The 25,567-nt window shown below is 42.9% G+C and overlaps 1 protein-coding gene across 2 annotated transcripts in view; it reads right to left on the bottom strand.

Annotated features, from left to right (window-relative positions):
- Positions 1 to 1,335: 1,335 nt before the first annotated feature.
- Positions 1,336 to 25,567, bottom strand: part of wdr35 (WD repeat domain 35) — a 42,471-nt gene continuing 18,239 nt past the window's right edge. For both annotated transcript variants that reach the window (XM_029730818.1, XM_029730817.1), the window contains 17 exons: positions 25,254 to 25,314; positions 24,224 to 24,368; positions 19,390 to 19,459; positions 19,209 to 19,262; positions 19,002 to 19,111; positions 18,555 to 18,774; positions 18,083 to 18,163; positions 17,659 to 17,795; positions 14,307 to 14,510; positions 13,890 to 14,036; positions 13,094 to 13,226; positions 12,324 to 12,434; positions 11,024 to 11,188; positions 9,861 to 10,001; positions 8,981 to 9,137; positions 3,089 to 3,329; positions 1,336 to 1,680 (listed from right to left, as the gene is read on the bottom strand). In XM_029730818.1, the coding sequence (XP_029586678.1) occupies positions 1,530 to 1,680; positions 3,089 to 3,329; positions 8,981 to 9,137; positions 9,861 to 10,001; positions 11,024 to 11,188; positions 12,324 to 12,434; positions 13,094 to 13,226; positions 13,890 to 14,036; positions 14,307 to 14,510; positions 17,659 to 17,795; positions 18,083 to 18,163; positions 18,555 to 18,774; positions 19,002 to 19,111; positions 19,209 to 19,262; positions 19,390 to 19,459; positions 24,224 to 24,368; positions 25,254 to 25,314 (2,328 nt within the window). In that variant the 3' untranslated portion in view covers positions 1,336 to 1,529. The remainder of the gene's footprint in view (positions 1,681 to 3,088; positions 3,330 to 8,980; positions 9,138 to 9,860; positions 10,002 to 11,023; positions 11,189 to 12,323; positions 12,435 to 13,093; positions 13,227 to 13,889; positions 14,037 to 14,306; positions 14,511 to 17,658; positions 17,796 to 18,082; positions 18,164 to 18,554; positions 18,775 to 19,001; positions 19,112 to 19,208; positions 19,263 to 19,389; positions 19,460 to 24,223; positions 24,369 to 25,253; positions 25,315 to 25,567) is intronic.

Consider the following 25,567-nt stretch of genomic DNA (forward strand, 5'->3'; position numbering starts at 1 on the left):
AAATTGAACAGCTGTCTTGAGTCAATAAGTATTCAACCCCTATGTTATGGCAAGCCTAAATAAGTTCAGGAGTAAACATTTGCTTAACAAGTCACATAATAAGTTGCATGGACTCACTCTGTGTGCAATAATAGTGTTTAACATGACTTTTGAATGACTACCTCATCTCTGTACCCCACACATACAAATAATTGTAAGGTCCCTCAGTCGAGCAGGGAATTTCAAACACAGATTCAACCACAAAAACCAGGGACCAAGGGATGTTTTCCAATGGCTCGCAAAGGGCACCTATTGGTAGATGGTTTAAAATAAAAAAGCAGACATTGAAAATCCCTTTCACCATGGTGAAGTTATTAATTACACTTTGGATGGTGTATCAATACACCCAGTCACTACAAAGGTACAGGTGTCCTTCCTAACTCAGTTGACGGACAGCAAGGAAACTGCTCAAGGATTTCACCATAAGTCCAATTGAGATTTTAAAACAGTTAATTTATTGACTGTGATAGGAGAAAAGGATGGATCAACAACATTGTAGTTTCTCCACAATACTAACCTAATTGACAGAGTGAAAAGAAGGAATTCAAATATACCAAAACATGCATCCTGTTTGCAACAAGGCACTACAGTAATACTGCAAAAAATGTGGCAAAGCAATTCACTTTTTGTCCTGACTACAAAGTGTTATGTTCGGGGCAAATCCAATACAACACATTACTGAGTTCCACTCTCCATATTTTCAAGCATAGTGGTGGCTGCATCATGTTATGGGTATGCTTGTAATCATTAAGGACTGGGGAGTTTTTCAGGATAAAAAAAATAAACGGAATGAGCTAAACACAGGCAAAGTCCTAGAGGAAAACCTGGTTCAGTCTGCTTTCCACCAGACACTGGGAGTTGAATTCACCTTTCAGCAGAACAATAACCTAAAACAAGGCCAAATTTACACTAGAGTTGCTCACCAAGAAGACACTGAATGTTCCTGAGTGGCCGAGGTACAGTTTTGACTTAAATCTACTTGAAAATCTATGGCAAGACCTGAAAATTGTTGTCTAGCAATGATCAACAACCAATTTGACAGAGCTTGAAGAATAAAAAATTAAAAAATGTTGCACAGTACCGATGTGGAAAGCTCTTAGAGACATACCCAGAAAGACTCACAGATGTAATCCCTGCCAAAGGTGCTTCTACAAAGTATTGACTAAGGGGTGTGAATACTTATGTAAATTAGATATCTGTTTTTAACTTTCAATAAATTAGCAAACATTTCTAAAAACCAGTATTCACTTTGTTATTATGGGGTATTCTGTGTAGATGGGTGAGAATATATATTTTTGAATCCATTTTGAATTCAGGCTATAACAAAATGTGGAATAAATCAAGGGATATAAATTATTTCTGAAGGCACTGTATTTAGTTAGTCTGAGTGTAGTGTGAGACAATGTATGTGCCGTAGCTGCCCTATTCTTGGGGCTTATCCTTGGAAACTCAAAAGTTTGCAGTACTGATTGACTTAAAGATCTTGGACTTTATGCCAGCGAGCTGTGGCACAGAGGGCAGAAGTTGTGGCTGCCAATCTCGTTTTCCAGTGCACAGTGCTTACACACGCTGCACATCCAGAACTGGTACTCTGAGATGGTCCAGCCGGTCACAATGCAGGTGGGCAGCTTCCCTTCAGCCCTGGAAGAGAACATAATGACGGTTGGAGAAGATGAAGCTTTACTAACTACAGGCCTGTCATGTGGAACAGTGGACGTTTTGCTAATACTTTATTTTACAGCCCGGTTAAAGCTGGTACCTTCCTGGTATGTATATGGTACTAACTAAGAAACTACTTGGCAACAATAAATACTATCTGATACTTACCTGAAAGGATTCAACTCAATCAGTAACTACATAGTACCAATTGTTACCCGGGGATGCTGGTGTCACTGAAGCTCTAAATAAACCCAAGTGTAGAATGATCAGGTAATGATCAGCAGAGAAAGAGAGAAAAGGAGAGCGAGAGAGAAAAAAGGAGAGCGAGAGAGAAAAAAGGAGAGCGAGAGAGAAAAAAGGAGAGCGAGAGAGAAAAAAGGAGAGCGAGAGAGAAAAGAGAGCGAGAGAGAAAAGAGAGCGAGAGAGAAAAAAGGAGAGCGAGAGAGAAAAAAGGAGAGAAAAGGAGAGCGTAACTGTAGCTATCAGTGGTACAACAGTCCAGGTCTATGTTCAAGATGGACAGGGTTTATCAGTCCAGACCAGGGTTCAAGATGGACAGGGTTTAGCAGTCCAGGTCTATGTTCAAGACGGACAGGGTTTATCAGTCCAGACCAGGGTTCAAGATGGACAGGGTTTATCAGTCCAGACCAGGGTTCAAGATGGACAGGGTTTATCAGTCCAGACCAGGGTTCAAGATGGACAGGGTTTATCAGTCCAGGTCTATGTTCAAGATGGACAGGGTTTAGCAGTCCAGGTCTATGTTCAAGATGGACAGGGTTTAGCAGTCCAGGTCTATGTTCAAGATGGACAGGGTTTAGCAGTCCAGGTCTATGTTCAAGATGGACAGGGTTTAGCAGTCCAGACCAGGGTTCAAGATGGACAGGGTTTAGCAGTCCAGGTCTATGTTCAAGATGGACAGGGTTTAGCAGTCCAGACCAGGGTACAAGATGGACAGGGTTTAGCAGTCCAGGTCTATGTTCAAGATGGACAGGGTTTAGCAGTCCAGACCAGGGTACAGAAGTCCAGATCAGGGTTCAAGGAGGACAGGGTTTAGCAGTCCAGACCAGGGTTCAAGAAGGACAGGGTTTAGCAGTCCAGACCAGGGTTCAAGAAGGACAGGGTTTAGCAGTACAGACCTATGTTCATGATGGACAGGGTTTATCAGTTCAGACCAGGGTTCAAGAAGGACAGGGTTTAGCAGTACAGACCTATGTTTAAGAAGGACAGGGTTTAGCAGTACAGACCAGGGTACAAGATGGACAGGGTTTAGCACCCACCCATTAAGCCAGCCGGTAGGCAAGCTCAATCAAGCACAGCTAAAATATTAATAAAAAAAAAATATATATCCTATTTGAACCCAGGCCTGTACTGCAGTGGTCATGGCCCTCACCCCTCAGGAGCGCTGTCCAGTCCAGACATGTGGTTGTTCTTGGGGCTGTGTTTGGTGAAGATCTCCAGAGCCAGGTCTTCGTAGAGCTGTCTCTGCTCAGGGCTCAGGCTCTCCAGGGACTCCAGCTTGATGAAGGCTCTGGAACACGTACTGAAAGCCCGGTTGGCTGACGAGCAGATGGCCAGCAGGGAGTAGATCTCAACCGCTGGGATGATGTCCTCGTAGTCCCGTAGGTGGAGAGCTGGTAAGGAGGGGAGATTGGTTGAGTATTTACAGTTCATTTTAACCCTTGTGTAGTCTTAGCATTCTATATACTCCCCTTGTCCTAAGGGTAAAAAAAAAAATCCCGCCTTCACTAAACCCCTAAAATAATGCAGCTTAATTGAATTTTAAACCCCAAATATATTATGCATGAAGAAACAACCTGTCATTCATCACAAACTTTGTGAATATCTGGGTTTTCCCTCTTCACAATGCAGAAAGACTGCATTTAATCAGTGGACACCACTTTTTTTTTTAAATTACATTTACATTTAAGTCATTTAGCAGACGCTCTTATCCAGAGTGACTTACAAATTGGTGGATCCACCTTATGATATCCAGTGGAACAACCACTTTACAATAGTACATCTATATCTTTTAAGGGGGGGGGGGGGGGGGGGAGTTAGAAGGATTACTTTATCTCTTATTACAACACACCTGTCAAAATTGTTTTCTTTACTAAAGTAGAGGTTTATTATTATTATTGCTAAAGGTACTGCATAGGTGTAAACATACATTTTTTTGAAAGAGATAGCACTTGTATAGCCTAAGAAAGTAGCAGAAATGTGCAGAAAGTAGTTTTGAATGCATTTTATTGAAGGGAAACAATAAGTTACTTTTTTGGCAACATAGTGATATATTCTTATATACTGTACAATGAGGAATTCAACTACAAAATACTAGTCTTCTCCCATTTTTTTTAACCATTGCCCCCACCCACAAGGTGTATAAACAACAACAATAAATAAGAATAAAATAAGATAATAGATACAAAACAAAAACGTGAAGAACATAAATCAATCCACTAATTATCACGTGTTGAACAGTATGCAAGTGTGTGTGCATGGACTTTGCAGATGTATTTCTCACATGGGCAGCACATAGTATTTGTTTTACAGTCCTTTGGGGGGAAGAATTGGCATCTCCTCCACTTGCCTGCCCCAGCTGCAGCCTAAGGTGGATCAGGACAAGATTCAGCCCCCTGAACAGCTTTCACAAGCGCTGCAGAGGCTGCTGTGCCTTTCCCAACTGCTCCAGGAACACCCTCCTCTTGTTCTGCTTATCAGGCATCCAGGTAGGATTGATCTTGTTCCATATCATGAAGGCATTGTATGAGGTCACATCAATGATGTTATGGAAGCTGACCAGGGGCCAGCGGATAGTCATCCTCCTGCAGCTGTAAGTTCCAATCACCTTGTCCAGGTTGTCCACGCCTTCTTTCTTGTGGTTGTAGTCCAGGATGATGGCTGGCCTCCTGTCCTCACGATCAACGATCTCAGCTGTTTTGTGCAGTGTGCTCAGGAGGACCACATTCGTGTTCCTCTTTGGGAGGTAAGAAACTAGAGTAGTGGTTGGGGTGAAGGCAAACATTGATGAGAAGGCCTCTCTCCCCCTTGTTGTGAGGAGTGCAAGGGGGAGCTCAGGCTGGTTCTTTCTAACTGTGTCAACCATGGTGATCTTCCTCTTCAGGAGCTGTGGGCTGAGTTCAAAAGAGGTGAAGAAATTGTCACACGTGACATTGTGCCCCCTCAGTCCATTTTTTTTATAACTGCCGGGTCAAAAAATAATCTTTGTACCCTGGTTGTGTACAGCTTACATGGAAATATGAACAAGGCGATGTTTCACTTTTTCTAATGTTGGGGTCACTCTAGGAAAAAACATTACATTTTAAGTTGAAAAAATATAATTTAGGGGGATTTCTCTGCTGTTAAACATAGTGGCGGGTCATGTTTGACCCTTAAGACAACAAGGGATAAGGTCAGTGCTAGTCAAACATTATACAAGCAATTTATACATGAATAGGTGACCTACTTTTCTACAACACAACTATTTTCCAAGAAACTGACATGTGACCATATTCCACAAACATCCTTAGAATACAGATATGCATTTAGTTTTACTTGCATTTAAAAGCAGTTGCAGGCCACGGAAGGAGAATTGTATGGCATTGAAGCTCGTCTGGAGGTTAGTTAACACAGTGTCCAAAAAAGGGCCAGAAGTAAACAGAATGGTGTCGTCTTCGTAGAGGTGGATCAGAGAATCACAAGCAGCAAGAGCAACATCATTGATGTATACAGAGAAACGAGTCGGCCCGAGAATTGAACCCTGAGGCACACCTATAGAGACTGCCAGAGGTGCGGACAACAGGCCCTCCGATTTGACACACTGAACTCTATCTGAGAAGTAGTTGGTGAACCAGGCGAGGCAGTCATTTGAGAAACCAAGGCTGTTGAGTCTGCCGATAAGAATGCGGTGATTTACAGTCAAAAGCCTTGGCCAGGTCGATGAATATGGTTGCACAGTATTGTCTTTTATCAATGGTGGTTATGATATCGTTTAGGACCTTGAGCGTGGCTGAGGTGCACCCATGATCAGCTCGGAAACCAGATTGCATAGCGGAGAAGGTACGGTGGGATTCAAAATGGTCGGTAATCTGTTTGTTAACTTGGCTTTCGAAGACCTTAGAAGGGCAGGGTAGGATAGATATAGGTCTGTAACAGTTTGGGTCTAGAGTGTCTCCCCCTTGGAAGAGGGGGATGACCGCGGCAGCTTTCCAATCTTTGGGAATCTCAGACGATACGAAAGAGAGGTTGAACAGGCTAGTAATAGGGGTTGCAACAATTGCGGCGGATAATTTTAGAAAGAGAGGGTACAGATTGTCTAGCCCAGCTGATTTGTAGGGGTCCAGATTTTGCAGTTCTTTCAGAACATGAGCTATCTGGATTTGGGTGAAGAAGAAATGGGGGAGGCTTGGGCAAGTTGCTGTGGGGGGTGCAGAGCTGTTGACCGGGGTAGGGGTAGCCAGGTGGAAAGCATGGCCAGCCGTAGAAAAATGCTTATGGAAATTCTCAATTATCGTGGATTTATCGGTGGTGACAGTGTTTCCTAGCCTCAGTGCAGTGGGCAGCTGGGAGGAGGTGCTCTTATTCTCCATGGACTTTACAGTGTCCCAGAACTTTTTGGAGTTTGTGCTACAGGATGAACATTTCTGTTTGAAAAAGCTAGCCATAGCTTTCCTAACTGCCTGTGTATATTGGTTCCTAACTTCCCTGAAAAGTTGCATATCGCGGGGCTATTCGATGCTAATGCAGAACGCCACAGGATGTTTTTGTGCTGGTCAAGGGCAGTCACGTCTGGAGTGAACCAAGGGATATATCTGTTCCTGGTTCAATTTTTTTTAGAATGGGGCATGCTTATTTAAGATGAGGAAAGCACATTTAAAGAATAACCAGGCATCCTCTACTGACGGAATGAGGTCAATATCCTTCCAGGATACCCGGGGCCAGGTCGATTAGAAAAGCCTGCTCACTGAAGTGTTTTAGGGAGCGTTTGACAGTGATGAGGGGTCGTCGTTTGACCGCAGACCCATTACGGACGTAGGCAATGAGGCAGTGATTGCTGAGATCCTGGTTGAAGACAGCAGAGGTGTATTTAGAGGGCAGGTTGGTCAGAATACAGATAACTGTTCAGTTAAACCAAGCTAATCACACCCTGAATACAGATAGCTGTTCAGTTAAACCAAGCTAATCACACCCTGAATACAGTGCCTTCAGAAAGTATTCACACCCTTTGACTTTTTCCAAATGTTCATGCGTTACAGTCAGTTTAAAATGGATTAAATTGAGATTTTGTGTCACTGGCCTACACACAATATCCGATAATGTCAAAGTGGAAGGAAGTTTTTACAAATAAAAATCTGAAATGTCTTGAGTCAATAAGTATTCAACCCCTTTATTATGGCAAGCCTAAATGAATTCAGGAGTAAAAATGTGCTTAAGTCACATAATGAGTTACATATGATTTTTTAATGACTACCTCATCTCTGTAACCTCACATACAGATAATTGTAAGGTCCCTCAGTTGAGGGGTGAATTTCAAACACAGATTTAATCACAATCTCTTCATTTTATCTCATTCAAAGACAAATCATGGACACTCTTACTGACAGTTGTGGCTGCTTTGCGTGATGTATTGTTTCTACCTTCTTGCCCTTTGTGCTGTTGTCTGTGCCCAATAATGTTTCTTACCATGTTTTGTGCTGCTGCCATGTTGTGTTGCTACCATGTGGTTGTCATGTTGTGTTGCTACCATGCTGTGTTGTCATGTGTTGGTGCAATGATATGTTGTTGTCTTAGGTCTCTCTTTATGTAGTGTTGTCTCTTGTCGTGATGTGTGTTTTGTCCTATATTTAAATATTTTTTTATTTTTAATCCCCGCAGGAGGCCTTTTGTTAGGCCGTCATTGTAAATAAGAATTTGTTCTTGTTACGTTCCCCAGTTTCTGTGTTGTTGTGGGTTTGTATGTGTGTGTATTTCAGGAAATGGCTTCCTGGATTCCTGAAGCAGTTGATTGGTCGGCCCCATCGCTGATTGGAGCTCTGACCCCTCCCTCTCGTCAGGGGATACAGCTGTCTCTACAATTACCAACTCCTTCTCCAGCTTGATAAAAGCCAGTGTTCCTTCCCCAGGTCCTGTGTTGATTGTTGTGACGGTCAGTAAAAGTTTTGTGGCTATTATTTTGTAGCCGCTCCTTCCGAGGTATGTGTATGCCAAAAGGACTTAGTGTTTTTGGTTAATTGAAATTGTTCACGTAAATTATTCTGTTTCATTTGTTCCCGGGGGGGGAATGCACCTTGGGAGTGTTTAGGCAAGAGACCTGCGGCATACATAACCCGTAGTATTTAATCTGTATATGTACACTAAGTAAGACCTGGGCAGACCACCCCCTGTATTTTGGTTAGTGCGCCAGGTGGTGCTAAAGGTTAGAAGTAGGAAGGCAGGTAAGGTAGGGGATGGGACTCTAACTTTTACTTTCTTTGCTTTAGTTCCGTCCAGACCCTTTTCCCCACTTTACCGTGTGAAGGAATAATAAATTCCCTGTAAACTGTATTTTTCTCTGCCTCTGTCGTCATTCCCCGCACCTACGATCACATACTTTTTCCCTCCACGGGGAGTTGAGATATAACAGGGTGTTGCGTTCCCTCCTCCAAGAGGTGTACGTAACAGTTCTTAACTGACTTGCCTAGTTAAATAAAGACCAGGGAGGTTTTCCAAAGCCTTGCACCTATTGGTAGATGGGAATACAGGAACCTGTTCAGTTAAACCAAGCTCTTAAAAAAAGAAACCTATCAAGGTGGTCTTAATGAATGCAGACGTTTACTCAGGTATAGGCTTTTGACAGTCTACTAATTCTATGTGCCTTCAGAAAGAGTGGAGATAAACAATCTAATAATAATAATACGATGTGCCATTTTAACAGACGCTTTGATCCAAAGCATTTTACGTACAGGTGGTCGCGGGAATCGAACCCACTTATCCTGGCATTGCAAGCTCTACTAACTGAGCTACAGCGGACCAGTTCATTTGATGGTGCTACAGAGTGATTTAACAGTTTGAATGTATGAACAGAGGGCTAGTAAAAAAACACCCCCTCAAGGATGAATGAGAAAGGGTTACGTGCACAGTCATACCTCGGAGAAGGCATAGGCCTACATACACTTTAATAGACGCTTGTCAAAAGAGAGGGGCTGTGTTTATTTGCCGTGTCTTTTCATACCTGGTGAAGCGAGAAGGTTGGCAGGAACAGCAGAGAGAAGGATAGAAAATGTAAACGAGAGAGTGGGGGGGTTACCTGTCTTCATGGCTTTCACCATGTAGCCTTCGTACAGCTGCCTCTGAGCCAGCAGGAAGAAGTGGTAGGCCTCGGCCCCACGCCAGGCGCTGTCCACCACGCGGTTGTCTGAGGAGGTGGCGTCCTCCTCCAGCAGGCCAGCTAGAGCAGATGTAGCCTGAAGGAAGAGAAGGGAGTAGCTGACAGGTTCAAAAGACATGGGAATGAATTCACATGAATGAACTCTGTTGTACATCTGTTATCAGACTGGAATTAAAGACCAATCTATGGTATCAGTACATCTGTTATCAGAGGGGAATTAAAGACCAATCTATGGTATCAGTACATCTGTTATCAGAGGGGAATTAAAGACCAATCTATGGTATCAGTACATCTGTTATCAGAGGGGAATTAAAGACCAATCTATGGTATCAGTACATCTGTTATCAGAGGGGAATTAAAGACCAATCTATGGTATCAGTTCATCTGTTATCAGAGGGGAATTAAAGACCAATCTATGGTATCAGTACATCTGTTATTAGAGGGGTATTTACTGTTATCAGAGGGGAATTAAGCACCAAACTATTGATATGCTTAATCTGTATTCACTTTTGGAAAATAACAAGTGCTCCCTCTGCACTGGTGTAAACACTTTATAAATCAGACCCTTGTAGCTAACAACTCCAACAAATTGTAAATGACTGTTAGCATTAATTTGATTTTTTTTTTAAACTCTGCATTATTGGAAAAGGAACCGTAAGTGAGCCTTTCGCTGTTAGTCTACACCTGTTGTTTACAAAGCGTGTGACAAATACCATTTGATTTGATAGCAGCCAACAAACCACAATGACACATAGGACCTAAAGGATTGTATGTCTTAATGATTGTGTGGGTTGTGTACCTCTGACGTCTTCCCTTTGGCCTTGTTCTGCTGGGTGGTCTTCACTTGGCTGTGGTAGTTCTCCACTAGCAGGGCTGCCAGCACATAAAGCTTCTTCACCCTCAATGGCCGGGTCCTCCTCTTAGCCTCCTCGTCCGCTATCTGACAAGTTAACAGAGCAGATGGCAGATGGGACTCTGACACCAGTGTACTGGAGAACAAGAGATGTGTCTCTGACACCAGTGTCCTGGAGAATAATAAGAGCTCAGCCAGGGGTCTGTCCGGTCCGAGGCACAATGTAGTTAAATAACTCTGAAGGTTATTAGCTAAGGACTGAATTGAATGATAAGTATTATTTTACTGTTGTGGTATTTACTGTAGTGGGGAAGTGTGGTATTTACTGTAGTGGGGAAGTGGGGTATTTACTGTAGTGGGGAAGGGTGGTATTTATTAAAGTGGTGAAGTGGTGAAGTGTGGTATTTACTAAAGTGGGGAAGTGTGGTATTTACTAAAGTGGGGAAGTGTGGTATTTACTAAAGTGGTGAAGTGTGGTATTTACTAAAGTGGTGAAGTGTGGTATTTACTAAAGTGGTGAAGTGTGGTATTTACTAAAGTGGGGAAGTGTGGTATTTACTAAAGTGGGGAAGTGTGGTATTTACTAAAGTGGTGAAGTGTGGTATTTACTAAAGTGGTGAAGTGTGGTATTTACTAAAGTGGGGAAGTGGGGTATTTACTAAAGTGGGGAAGTGGTGAAGTGTGGTATTTACTAAAGTGGTGAAGTGGGGTATTTACTAAAGTGGGGAAGTGGGGTATTTACTAAAGTGGGGAAGTGGTGAAGTGTGGTATTTACTAAAGTGGTGAAGTGGGGTATTTACTGAAGTGGGGTATTTACTGAAGTGGGGTATTTACTGAAGTGGGGTATTTACTGTAGTGGGGTATTTACTGTAGTGGGGAAGGGTGGTATTTACTGTAGTGGGGAAGGGTGGTATTTACTGTAGTGGGGAAACATGGAATTCATCATTGGAAGTATTGCAGACTACACTGCAGATTTTTATATTGGTTGATCATGTCCCCTTGTGTGTGCCCTACCAATTACATTCCAACATTTGCCTTCTTTAGCCAGAAGCCACTTCAAAACAAGAGTGTGACTTTACATGGTGTTAAGGCATAGTCGTTGGCAGTACCTTGAACATGAGTTTAGCTGCTTCTAGGAAATGGTGGGCTTTACGGTACAACTCCACAGCCTCCAAAGGCTTGTTCTTCTCCAGCAGGTGAGAGGCATACTTGGCCAGAAGAGAGTTGATCTCTTTCATGTTGTGGTTTTTGGCCAGCTCCACAGCTTTGTTCCACTGGGAAAAAAGCAGAAACAGTTATGAACTAATAAATGCACCTGATATGAATGTATAAGGGTGAGACAGAACAATGTTGTGTCGTTGTGTTTACATGTGGTGTGGAAAGTAGTGTTTTGTTGTTGGGTGATATGTTCGTATGTGTTGTGAATAAATAATTGTTTAATATACAGTACCAGTCAAATGTTTGGATACGCCTGACAAGAGTGTGCAAAGCTGTCATCAAGGAAAAGGGTGGATACTTTGAAGAATGTCAAATATAAAATATATTTTGATATATTTAACACTTTTGGTTAGTACATGATTCCATATGTGTTATTTCATAGTTTTGATGTCTTCACTATTATTCTACAATGTAGAAAATAGTAAAAAAATAAAGAAAAACCCTGGAATGAGTAGGTAGTAAGTGTGTCCAAACTTTTGACTGGTACTCTATATATTTTTTTTTATATATTTGAAAATATAGAAATTAGATTGAAAAACGATATGTTAGTGCTTTGGGAAGAAATAACCAGTTGAAAGATAATTTAAAAGCTATTGCTGTGAGCCTAATGCTGGAGGTCCTGGTCATATGTGGTTTTCAACAACAGGAAATGGGAGAAAAGTATCCTGATTAAAGCATGTGTATCAGAAACACTGTGGCCACAATAACATGCTTTTAATAGACTGCCTTGAGCTAAATGATCTATCACATACCCTAACACTTCTCTCCTGGTAGCATTTACATCGGGCAATTCTGTTACGACGCCAAACTTCAGTTACACTCGAAATCAGCAAAGTAGTACGATGCCTCAAAAGAAACATGGCACATTAAAGAAAATAGTGTTGCTCATGTCTGTCGTGCTCATGCGAAGACATCTGAAAAAACACACTTCAACAGTAAAAACCATTCACAGTGCAATGACAAAAGAATTGACATTGCAATCCTCAGAACAGAAAGTCCTACTGTGGTCTGCCACTGGTGCAGTGATATCATCTGGTGTAGTGATGTCAAAACCTAGTTGGTGGAGGACAGTGGGGACTGCCAGCTTCCACTTTCCAATTTGGAATCAGCACTGAATAGATAAACTGTCCTAAGCTCAGAACCACAACTCCCTCTGGAGTTCTCTGACCGTCTCGTTTGTCCGTCTCTCACCTGGTTTAGATGAACGCAGGCGTCGACAGCAGCCTTGGGCTGGTTGCACTTCAGGTAGGCGTTCACCGTCTGCTCACACATGCCTACGGTGACAAACATCTGGCCGATGTCCTACGACGTGCAAACATTAAAGATAGATGAGGGGAAAGGTCTTCTTTGTCCACGTGGGAATGGCTGAATGGGGGAAATTACAATTGAAGCCTTAAAATTTAAGGGGATATCTATGGATTTGAGTCCATTTAGTCAGGAAGTGAAATTCAATTCATCAATTGAAAATTGCCCATTGTTCTCCTTTTCATTTCATGATGTGAATTTCAGGAATCACTTCCTGAATTGATTGGGTTGAAAATGAAAACCAAATTGACCCCAACTGTGGTAGAAACCTACTAAACACACTGTATTTATTGACATGCTGATGGAAGCCAGACGGACGGGTAGGAGAGGTGAGTCAGAGAAAGTGGAGAACCAACACAAAACACTAGCTCAGGGGTGGCAGACAGACGTTTACAGTCTCCTCACTCTATCCAGCTCGTTAACAATCAGAGAAACTTCAAAAATTCCAAAAACAATAAAACATTGGATAGAGGACTATGTTTTGCACATTTTGATGGCAACGAAATGGCACCAATTTTCAGTGCGGCCCTCCAGACCTCAGTGAATACTGACGACAAGAAGTGGCCCCTGCACTAGCTTTTTAACTGTCACGTAGGTATAAAAGCAGTACTGTACACTTATCTCATGTCCTCTCTTTTCTACAGGGCAGCACTCACCGGTAGCAGTTTGTGGTTCTCCGGTAGAGAACTAGCCAGTCGTTCCAGTCCGTCGTAATCCTCCAGCATGTAGTAACACTCTGCCAGCCTCTCCTGGTTGCGCCCCTGAAGGTAGTATTGGACCGCATTCACCCTGGAGACGAACATTGGCAACAAAGCATTTGCAGACTACAATACAGGTACACTCACACGATATTATGAAACTACAAGTGTCAAATTTTAAATGTCAACGTGAGAGACAAAATGCTGAGGGAAAGGATCCTGTCAGACAACTGGACTCTGTTCTGTTGCCTAGAATCACACGTGGAAGGATGGCCTCCCGAGTGGCGCAGCATTCTGATGCACTGCATCGCAGTGCTTGAAGCGTCACTACAGACCCGGGTTGGATCCCAGGCTGTGTCACAACCGGCCGTGACCGGGAGTCCCCTAGGGCGGCGCACAAATGGCTCAGCATTGTCCGGGTTAGGTGAGGGTTTGACCAGGGTGGCTTTACTTGGCTCATCGTGTTCTAGTGACTCCTTGTGGCGGGACCGGGCGCCTGCAGGCTGACTTTGGTCGTCAGTTGAACAGTATTTCCGCCAACGGATGGCTTCCGGGTTAAGCGAGCGGTTGTTAGGAAACAAGGTTTGGCGAGTCATTTTTCGGAGGACACATGACTCAACCGTCATCTCTCCCGAGCCCGTTGGGGAGTTGCAGCGATGAGACAAGATCGCAATTGGATATCACGAAATTGGGTAGAAAAGGGGGGTAAAATACCATTCACCGTCTTGAAATATAAATACTGAAAGGCCCGTACCACTTCTGTCGGTCTGCAAAGTAGTCCCCGATGGCATTGTACGCCTGCTCCAGCAGTGCATCATCACAGTCACCTGATCCAGTCTTCAGGAGCTGCAGGACGCGGAACCAATCCCCCAGCTTAATCCTCAGGCTGATGGCCAGGTCCCTAAAGAGAGAGATGTTATCTGTCGTTAGCTGTAGGGTACGGCATCCATATTAGGACAGCATCACACGTCCATGGAAGTTAAGTCAACAGTGAAAAACTTCAACACCATTTTACCGACTTTAATTAATAAGTGAACATTGCGTTAAAATTCTAAAACATAACAAAAAGTAACAGTAAAACAAAGGTATCCTTTATTGTTTAGTGTCTTCAATACTTAGCATAAGCCATACAGGTAAAACACAACATCCTACATGACATCCAACACCTTACCTGCGATCCATGTCCAGGTACATTCTCTCGGCCTCCTCGAACCTGCCGAAGTAGGCCGCCACCTCGGCCTGTTTCATGGCTTCGCTCTGCAGGTTTCCCAGGCTCTTGACGAACTCGATGCCCTGGTAGTCCTTACAGCGGACAAAAGCCTGCTCAGCCGTCTTCAGGTCCAGCTTCTGGAGGGCAGCCTCGGCCAACAGGCGCCTGGGAGCAGATCAATAGCAGGGTGAAGACTATAATTTTGTGAAATGTCTGAGAGAAGGTTCAGAACATTTATACAGGCTCACTATATGTGATTAGGGTTGTAAAATTCAGTAACTTACCCAAAATCCCCAGGTTTACCAGAAATCGTGGTTGGAGGAATCCGAATTCGCTCCTGATTCTGGGAATCTTCCAACCACGATTACTGTAATTTTGTAACCCTACATGCAAATGCAATCATAACCTGTGGTATACCAACAAAACCCCTCCTGAAAAAAACACACATTTTGAAAATACTCCACACTTTAGTGTTGTCATACAGTTGAAGTCGGAAGTTTACATACACCTTAGCCAAATACATTTAAACTCTGTTTTTCGCATGTCCTGACATTTAATCATAGTAAAAATTCCCTGTCTTTAGGTCAGTTAGGATCACCACTTTATTTTTAGAATGTGAAATGTCAAAATAATAGTAGAGAGAATGATTTATTTCAGCTTTAATTTCTTTCATCACATTCCCAGTGGGTCAGAAGTTTACAAACTTAATTAGTATTTGATAGCATTGCCTTTAAATTGTTTACCTTAAGTCAGAGACAGAACCCGTCTCCTTCCTGAGCGGTATGACGGCTGCGTGGTCCCATGGTGTTTATACTTGCGTATTACTATTGTTTGTACAGATGAACGTGGTACCTTCAGGTGTTTGGAAATTGCTCCCAAGGATGAACCAGATTTGTGGAGGTCTACAATTTTTTTGATGTCTTGGCTGATTTCTTTTGATTTTGTCATGATGTCAAGCAAAGAGGCACAGAGATTGAAGGTAGGCCTTGAAATAGATCCACAGGTACACCTCCAATTGACTCAAATGATGTCAATTAGCCTATCAGAAGCTTCTAAAGCCATGACATCATTTTCGGTAATTTTCCAAGCTGTTTAAAGGCACAGTCAACTTAGTGTATGTAAACTTTTGACCCACTGGAATTGTGATACAGTGAATTATAAGTGAAATAATCTGTTTGTAAACAACCGTTGGAGAAATGACTTGTGTCATGCACAAAGTAGATGTCCTAACCGACTTGCAAAAACGAGTTTGTTAACAAGAAATTTGTGGAGTGGTTGAAAAACTAGTTTTAATGACTCCAACCTAACTGTATGTAAACTTCCGACTTCAACTGTATGTCACAATAAGACTCTAGCTCCAGAGTGGCGCAGCAGTCTAAGGCGCTGCATCTCAGTACTAGAAGCATCACTACAGACACCCTGGTTCGATTCCAGGCTGTATCATAACCGGCCATGATTGGGAGTCCCATAGGGCGGCGCACAATTGGCCCAGCATCGTCTGGGTTTGGCCGGTGTAGGCCGTCATTGTAAATGAGAATTTGAACTTAACTGACTTGCCTAGTTAAATAAATGTAAAAAAAAATAAATAAATGACATGCTGCAGAGAATGTCTTTAAATCTCACTGGGGTGAAGTGTTCTGAACCAGACTGGGCTGGAGTGTTCTGAATCAGACTGGGGGTGTTGGGGTGGAGTGTTTTGAATCAGATTGGGGTGTTGGGGTGGAGTGTTCTGAATCAGACTGGGGTGTAGAGGTGGAGTGTTCTGAATCAGACTGGGGGTGTCGGGGTGGAGTGTTCTGAATCAGACTGGGGGTGTCGGGGTGGAGTGTTCTGAATCAGACTGGGGGTGTCGGGGTGGAGTGTTCTGAATCAGACTGGGGGTGTTGGGGTGGAGTGTTTTCAATCAGACTGGGGGGGTGTGTGTGTGTGTGTGTGTGTGTGTATGTGTGTGTGTGTGTGTGTGTGTGTGTGTGTGAGTGACGAAGGTTGTTCTTACAACTTTTGCTACACCTGAACTCCTGATCCTGAAAATGACTAGTTACCTTTGGTATGCATCTTGTACTCGGAGCACCTTAGAAATTGAACATTTGCGGGCAATACAGGCATGTCAAAATATCTGTGGCACATCAGGTCTCTGCCACTAGACCTTGTTCAGTCAAAGGGACTTCTCACCCCTGATAGGTTGGTTTCAGCACCAAGGGGCGGAAAGGGACATTTATTCCCCAAAGTTCCCAAATTCCTCAAGTCAGCGTGAAAAATGACATGGGGAGCCGAAGTCCTCTTTCAACCAGAATCCTTTAGCCGAGTGCTACCAAAACAGCGAGATAAATCAACCATACTCCGTCGCGCCAGCGTGGGGATTCTCCCACGTAACCAGATGAATATTAGCCTTTGATAAAAAGGACAGTGATGCTTTCAGGGATGAAAAGCCCAGGCTCACCTTAAATGATGTTCTTCAAATACGAGTATACAACTAAACTGAAAATGTGGCTAGGACTGATATTTTAAGAATAGGCCAAATCTGTAAATCTCTGTGTTGTAAGACGTTACACATGCCACAGTTTCTCCTCTGCTTGTTCTTTGAGGAGAACATCATTAAACAGACCATAAGCTTGTAAAAAGCATTGAGTTCCCACTTTCTGACGTCACTAGGTCCTACAAATATACTTTGACCCCTGACCCAAACGTCTGTGTGGCACGTTTTCTGAGCAAACTGATGCTTGCTGGGTGTGAGCGCCTACTGGAAAGGCTGCAAAGGCTCAGGATAGACATTGATGTCAATACAAGAGTCCATTCAAACTGGGTAAGAATGGAGGAATGACTGACAGAATAGATACTTGAAAGGCCTTAAAGAGACAGTTCACTCCAATATCAAATGATAAGTCATTTTCAGACTTTAAAAGTAGTCTAATTTCAAGAAGAATCACAAGCCATCAATCGTGTAGATCCAGCTGCATGCCTCAAAACACCAAAAGCAAATGGATATTGTGTTTATCTTTTCCATCCATTTTGGATTGAGGCATATAGCTGGATGTACATATCAGATGGCCAGGTCAGCACATAGCTGGATGTACACATCAGATGGCCAGGTCAGAATATAACTGGATGTACACATCAGATGGCCAGGGACCTGGACTTATCTCAACAGAAGACAACTTATGAGGTGTTCTGAAAGCATCTGACAAACTATAATTTTGGAGTGAACTGTCCCTTTAAGTGGCTCCATGACATGCAGGGTTACTGTCTATGTAACCTCGTTCGCAGGCTTTTGCCCAAACGGGGCTGGGAACAAGATTACTGTCCATGTATTTACCAGAGTCTGGGGTGAGGGTTGTCTTCGATGAATTGGGAGGCGTCCTCGATGCCCACTTTCTCGATCAGCGCGCGGCTGTCGCGGAGGGAGCGGATCTCAAAGTTGATGAGGTAATCCTTGTTCGGCCTCTCCGGATCCTAAGAGGAAATCTGGGATCACTCCACATTCCCATTGCATCATGGATATTCCGGACCTTTTGGCATCCGACTCCATTTAGCAAAGTATACTTTACATAACTAACAGAAATAGACACGTATTTGCTGTTGTTGTGCACATTCATTTGTGTTCTGCTGGGAACCTGTATGTATTTCAATAGCAATAGTAAACATCTGTTCCCGTACAGCTAACTGCCTAACTTTGTTTGCTGTCATATTACCGGTATTACTGAAAGTGTGACTTTTGCATATGAAGAAAAGAAGGTTACCTTCATGATTTCATCTAGCAGAACCGATTTGATTTCCAGGTCTTCAAAGTTGCAAATGTATCCAGACGTTTGAATGGGTTCCTGATTAATATGGAATATTAAAATCATGAGAAATTGTATGTCAAAAAAACAAACACAGCAGAGTGAAGGAAAAGCAGCCAACAAGTGCTCAGCCTATGTGGGAACTCCTTCAAGACTGTTGGAAAAACATTCCAGGTGAAGCAGGTTGAGTTTGTGCCAAGAGTGTGCAAAGCTTTCATCAAGACAAAGGGTGGCTATTTTGACGAATCTCAAATGTAAAATATATTTTGATTTGTTTAACACTTTTTTGGTTACTACATGATTCCATATGTGTTATTTCATAGTTTTGATGTCTTCTACAAATGTAGAAAATAGTAAAAATAAAGAAAAACCCTGGAATGAGTAGGTGTGTCCAAACTTTTGACTGGTACTGTATGTCAGAGGGACTCACCTCTGGGTCCAGGTTCCTGAACACGTACATCCTGGTCTTTTCCATCATGGCAAACAGATCAGGGTTGTCATTGGCCCACTGCATGTCCCAGACGTCCTTGCGCTCAAACTTGGAGGGGTCGCCTGTCCCCGCCTGGCTTCCAGAGCCATCATCCGAAGACGAACGCACCTCCAGGTCCAAAAACGTCAGCACTCCCGAAATGTCAATAATCGCCAGGCGGCTAAAGAAAAACATGTTTTTTTTTTTTACAATAATTTAAAAAAATAACGTCACTTTGTTTCTTGCTTTTGGACCAGGCAATAACTGTTCAGATGGTTCATAGCAATGCTATGTCGGTTGTACTTCTGTACTGCAAGCAATGAGCTTCATTGTTATAAACTCATCAAGATCTGAAACTGAAACACCATATATGGTGTAATATTACAGTAACCAGCCAACAGTCCTGACCTGGAGGTACAGTTGAGTGAGAGCTGGTAGGCCCGGTAGTTTAAGGAGTATTTCTGCACCAGAGCGACGTTAGGGAGGCTGTATTTGTGGATGGTACCAGACTCACGGCCCTTTGATCACAAACAGACAAACACAGTAAAAAAACATTTCCAAACTGGTAGACTGATGAACTTAATACTCAATTAAAATCCTGAGAGAAATACCTACCACAATCAGTGTCTTGTCTGTTGCTGTGATGCAACAAATGGGGTCTCGTGTTGCCTAAAACAGAAAAGGAAAATATATGAGGCAATGGGTTAAGAATTAACGATTTCCATGCAACTTTATTGAATGTCTTCAGCTTGTGTTAACAAAGTGGGTGTTGTGTGCTTCTAAAAATGCAACTCACAGTGAAGGCCTTGGCAAAGTCCAGGGGGCCCTCAGTGGTCCCAGATGGACTATCATCAATATGATAAACCCTATAGAGAGAGAGACAGAGAAAATCCCCTGTATTAACATTAACAGCAGACAAATACATTTCCTCAGTGAAAACAATGTACTGAGCAAATGTCAAATTGGCCTTTTAACAAATTATCGTACGACAGACCACGTATTCACCCTGCACACCCTAATTAACAAACAAACAAACCAAAACAAAGGCAGAGTCTTCTCATGCTTTGTTGATTTCAAAAAAGCCTTCGACTCAATTTGGCATGAGGGTCTGCTATTCAAATTGATGGAAAGTGGTGTTGGGGGAAAAACATAAGACATTATAAAACACATGTACACAAACAACAAGTGTGTGGTTAAAATTGGCAAAAAACACATTTTTTCACCAGGGCCATGTGGTGAGACAGGGATGCAGCTTAAGCCCCACCCTCTTCAACAAATATATCAACGAATTGGCGAGGGCACTAGAACAGTCTGCACCACTCGGCCTGACCCTACTAGAATCTGAAGTGAAATGTCTACTGTTTGCTGATGATCTGGTGCTTCTGTCACCAACCAAGGAGGGCCTACAGCAGTACCTAAATATTCTGCACAGATTAGATCTTCTGCACAGATTCTGCCAGACCTGGGCCCTGACAGTAAATCTCACTAAGACCAAAATAATGGTGTTCCAAAAAGAAAGTCCAGTCGCCAGGACCACAAGTACAAATTCCATCTAGACACCGTTTCCCTGGAGCACACAAAAACTATACATACCTTGGCCTAAACATCAGCGCCACAGGTAACTTCCACAAAGCTGTAAACAATCTGAGAGGCAAGAAGGGCGTTCTATGCCATCAAAAGGAACATAAAATTCGACATACCAATTAGGATCTGGCTAAAAAAAATGTAATCAGTTATAGAACCCATTGCCCTTTATGGTTGTAAGATCTGGGGTCCGCTCGCCAACCAAGAATTCACAAAATGGGACAGACACCAAATTGAGACTCTGCATGCAAAAATATCCTCTGCGTACAACGTAAAACCCCAAATAATGCATGTAGAGTAGAATTAGGCCGATACCCGCTAATTATCAAAATCCAGAAAAGAGCCGTTAAATTCTACAACCACCTAAAAAGATAGATTCCCAAACCTTCCATAACAACGCCATCACCTACAGAGAGATGAACCTGGAGAAGAGTCCCCTAAGCAAGCTGGTCCTGGGGCTCTGTTCACAAACAGACCCCACAGAGCCCCAGGACAGCAACACAATTAGACCCAACCAAATTATGAGAAAACAAAAAGAGAATTACTTGACACATTGGAAAGAATTAACAACAAAAGAACAGAGTAAACTAGAATGCTATTTGGCCCTAAACAGAGAGAACACAGTGGCAGAATACCTGACCACTGTGACTGACCCAAACGTAAGGAAAGCCTTGACTATGTACAGACTTAGTGAGCATAGCCTTGCACACTGCCCACAAAATGTGCACACTGCCCACTAAATGAGGTGGAAACTGAGCTGCACTTTCTAACCTCCTGCCAAATGTATGACTATATCAGAGACACATACTTCCTTCAGATTACACAGATCCACAAAGAATTTGAAAACTAACCCAATTTTGATAAACTCCCATATCTACTGGGTGAAATACCACAGTGTGCCATCACAGCAGCAAGATTTGTGACCTGTTGCCACAAGAAAAGGGCAACCAGTGAAGGACAAGCACCATTGTAAATACAAGCCATATATATGTTTATATATTGTCCCTTTTGTACTTTAACCATTTGCACATCGTTACAACACTGTATATATACATAATATGACATTTGCAATGTCTTTATTCTTTTGTAAATTCTGTGAGTGTAATGTTTACCGTTCATTTTTATTGTTTATTTCACTTTTGTATATTATCTACTTCACTTACTTTGGCAATGTTAACATGTTTCCCATGCCAATAAAGCCCCTTGAATTTAATTGACAGACAGACATGTCGAGAAAGAGACAGGGAGACAGACAGGGAGACAGGGAGAGGGAGACAGGGAGAGAGAGACAGGGAGAGAGAGACAAAGAAAGACAGGGAGACAGAGAGACAGGGAGAGAGAGACAGAGAGACAGAGAGCGAGAGAGACAGTGAGAGAGAGAGAGACAGGGGGAGAGAGAGAGAGAGAGAAAGAGACAGGGAGAGACCGACAGAAAGAGAGACAAACAGGAAGAGAAAGAAAGACAGACAGAGAAAGACAGCTAGACAGACAGACAGGGAGAGACAGACAGGATGCGAAAGAGATTGCCAGACAGACATAGACAGAGATGGGGAGGGTCAGAGAGACAGGGAGAGAAAGAGAGAAACAGCCAGACAGAAATGGGCGGGGCGGGTTCAGGAAGATATAGTGGTGCAGAGAGAGATGGGAGAGAGGGCGTTGGGTGGGCAGAGACAGACAGCAAGAGAGAGAGACAGAGTGAGAGAGAGAGCACATTGGACTTTCCTTCAAGCTGATGTGTTGGCATGCAGACAGGAACATCCCTGGCAGGACAGTAGGTCCTACTCTTGCCTGTCTGTCTGAGGTCAGTATCACTGACTCACTGGTCAACCCGCTGTCTACTGGTTCAGGCAGATGAATGGACCTTTTTCATATCAATGTCAACACCTTGCACAGGATCAAACAAGCCAGAGACTAGGGCGGCAGGTAGCCTAGCGGTTAGAGAGGTGAGCCAGCAACCGGAGGGTTACCAGTTCGAATCCCGGGTCTGACCAGAAAAATCTGTCGGGAAGTGAGCTGGCAATCCAAGATGCCATTGCCTGCCGTGCAAAGGCACTTAACCTCCACAGTCCGGCAGTCCTCCACTCCAACCTGTACAGTGCCTTGCAAAAGTATTCATCCCCCTTGGCGTTTTTCCTACTTTGTTGCATTACAACCTGTAATTTAAATAGATTTTTATTTGGATTTCATGTAATGGACATCCACAAAATAGTCCAAAGTGATGAAGTGAAATGGAAAAAATTACTTCGTTTAAATAAATTCAAATAAAATGTAATACGTAAAAGTGGTGTGTGCATATGTATTCACCCCCTTTGCTATGAAGCCCCTAAATAAGATCTGGTGCAACCAATTACCTTCACAAGTCACATAATTAGTTAGACTGCACACAGGTGGACTTTATTTAAGTGTCACATGATCTCAGTATATATACACACCTGTTCTGAAAGGCCCCAGAGTCTGCAACACCACTAATTAAGCGGCACCATGAAGACCAAGGAGCTCTCCAAACAGGTCAGGGACAAAGTTGTGGAGAAGTACAGATCAGGGTTGGGTTATAAAAAAATATCAGAAATGTTGAACATCCCACAGAGCACCATTAAATCCATTATTAAAAAATGTAAAGAATATGGCACCACAACAAACCTGCCAAGAGAGGGCCGCCCACCAAAACTCACAGACCAGGCAAGGAGAGGATTAATCAGAGAGGCAACAAAGAGACCAAAGATAACCCTGAAGGAACTGCAAAGCTCCACAGCGGAGATTGGAGTATCTGTCCATAGGACCACTTTAAGCACTACACTCCACAGAGCTGGGCTTTACAGAAGAGTGGCCAGAAAAAAAGCCATTGCTTAAAGAAAAAAATAAGCAAACACGTTTGGTGTTTGCCAAAAGGCATGTGGGAGACTCCCCAAACATATGGAAGAAGGTACTCTGGTCAAGTGAGACCAAAATGTAGCTTTTTGGCCATCAATGAAAACGATATGTCTGGCGCAAACTCAACACCTCATCACCCCGAGAACACTATCCCACAGTGAAGCATGGTGGTGGCAGCATCATGCTATGGGGATGTTTTTCATCGGCAGGGACTGGGAAACTGGTCAGAATTGAAGGAATGATGGATGGCACTAAATACAGGGAAATTCTTGAGGGACACCTGTTTCAGTTTTCCAGAGATCTGAGACTGGGACGGAGGTTCACCCTCCAGCAATGACCCTAAGCATACTGCTAAAGCAACACTCGAGTTGTTTAAGGGGAAACATTTAAATGTCTTTGATTGGCCTAGTCAAAGCCCAGACCTCAATCCAATTGAGAATCTGTGGTATGACTTAAAGATTGCTGTACACCAGCGGAACCCATCCAACTTGAAGGAGCTAGAGCAGTTTTGCCTTGAAGAATGCGCAAAAATCCCAGTGGCTAGATGTGCCAAGCTTATTGTGTAAATCATGTTGTGTAAATCAAATGATATAAACCCCTAAAAAAAATCTATTTTAATTCCAGGTTGTAAAGCAACAAAATAGGAAAAATGCCAAGGGGGGTGAATACTTTCGCAAGACACTGTATGTGTCTTTCAGAGGGGTTGGGATTAAAAAGAAGTCAGATTTTGGTTGGACCTTGTGTACAATTCACAAATAAAGTGATTTTCTACACCTGCATTGCTTGCTGTTTGGGGTTTTAGGCTGGGTTCCTGTAGAGCATTTTGTGACATCAGCTGATGTAAGAAGGGCTTTATAAATACATTTGATTGATTGATCTTAAACATCTTCTGACCCCCCAAAAATCTGCAAAACTCACTTGTTTCATGATATTAGTGCCACAGGCCAAATCAACAGTTCAGAATAACGTCAGGTCGAGGGGTGGTTCCGTTCAGTTTATTTGGTTTCATTCTGGATATTTTCTCATAAATGACAGAAGATCTTATTCTGGTTTGTTGCTCTTGTGCAAGGTGTCTGAACTGTGCCACCTGGACTTTCTGGATAGAAACGGAATGAATAGAGCTGACATGATTCCCTATTCTATCCTCTGAACAGGCCGGTACCGGCAGCACTCACCTCTCCCTACCCTCCTTCCTGGTCCTGGACACCTGGTTGATCTCCATGGCAGTTAGCTTCTTAGCCACGCGGTACTGCCAGGTGTAGAAAGCCTCCTTGGACGCAGCGATCACATGGGTCTTAGTCATGCTCACGAACAGAGGATCTGTCGAGGTGATATGGTCCAAGGTTATTTCAGTAAACTAAGGACCCTAAATTCAATCAAAATCTGTAACCAGGGTCGTGTTCAGTGGGACACACCGGAGCAAAACGTAGCAACAGAAACCAAATATGTAATTATATCGTTCATAAAATCAGTGATACAAGGAAAAACTTCACAGCTAAAATAATATTCTGACTAAATAAACAATTACATTATAATTTTCAGAAACAAAAACAGTGACAGGCACATTCTTTCAATGCAACACCCCAGGCCCACGAAGAGGTCTACTCAGGTCACAGTGAGGAAGATTTGCCACAAAGAGGAAGTATACATTCTTTACTGTTGATTCAGCATGCTCTGACACTTGGATCTCATTTAGGCTCTCCCAGCCCTCTCAGATGACAGACTTTGAACTGCCTCCGCTATGGTCTTGGGTAAACGTTTGGCCAGTAGCACAGACTTGGCTTGCAACGCGGCAGAGGGAATATTACAGAATGTGTAGGAGACCTATAGATGGGGGAATCTTCAGGGTGTATGTCATGAACAAGCCCATGAAAGGGAAGGATTGTTGGTGGGTAGAACCCCAGACGAGACAGCAGCTCTTTGAAAATGGGTGACAGATCAGCGGTAGGAAGTGTTGGGCTTTCTCATTCCAGAGGAATCTGGTACAAAAAAGCCTGCCAAAGTGTTTAAAGTATTCACATGATCCAAAACGGCAAGGTGTCTCTCCACTGATGTGTACTTCTTGACATTTCTGACGTCTCCACTTTTGAAGTGTATTAGGGAAATTGAATGAAACTATCCTTGATACATTGTGAAACAACACACTGTTCTAGATTAATAAAACCTGCTTTAAACATATTCTCTTATCTTTCTAAAATCACTCACCAATGTCAATGTATTTTGAATCCAGTGGGGTCCCAATGGAGTTACAGAGAACCAGCACATACTGGAAAATAAGACAAAGTCATTCACATCTTCAACAGTCATACAAAACTCTATCACCATCATATAGGGTCAAATTCAGAGGGTGTATTTTACAATACAGGGTCATATTTAGAGGGATTTACATTACCATCCTGGGTTATATTTAGAGAGAGTGCACATTACCAGGGTCATATTTAGAGGGTGTACATTACCATACAGAATCATACTCAGAGGGTGTACATTGACATACAGGGTCAAATTTAGAGGGTGTACAT

Source organism: Salmo trutta, chromosome 33 (assembly GCF_901001165.1).
Source record: "Salmo trutta chromosome 33, fSalTru1.1, whole genome shotgun sequence".
Lineage (NCBI taxonomy): Eukaryota > Metazoa > Chordata > Actinopteri > Salmoniformes > Salmonidae > Salmo > Salmo trutta.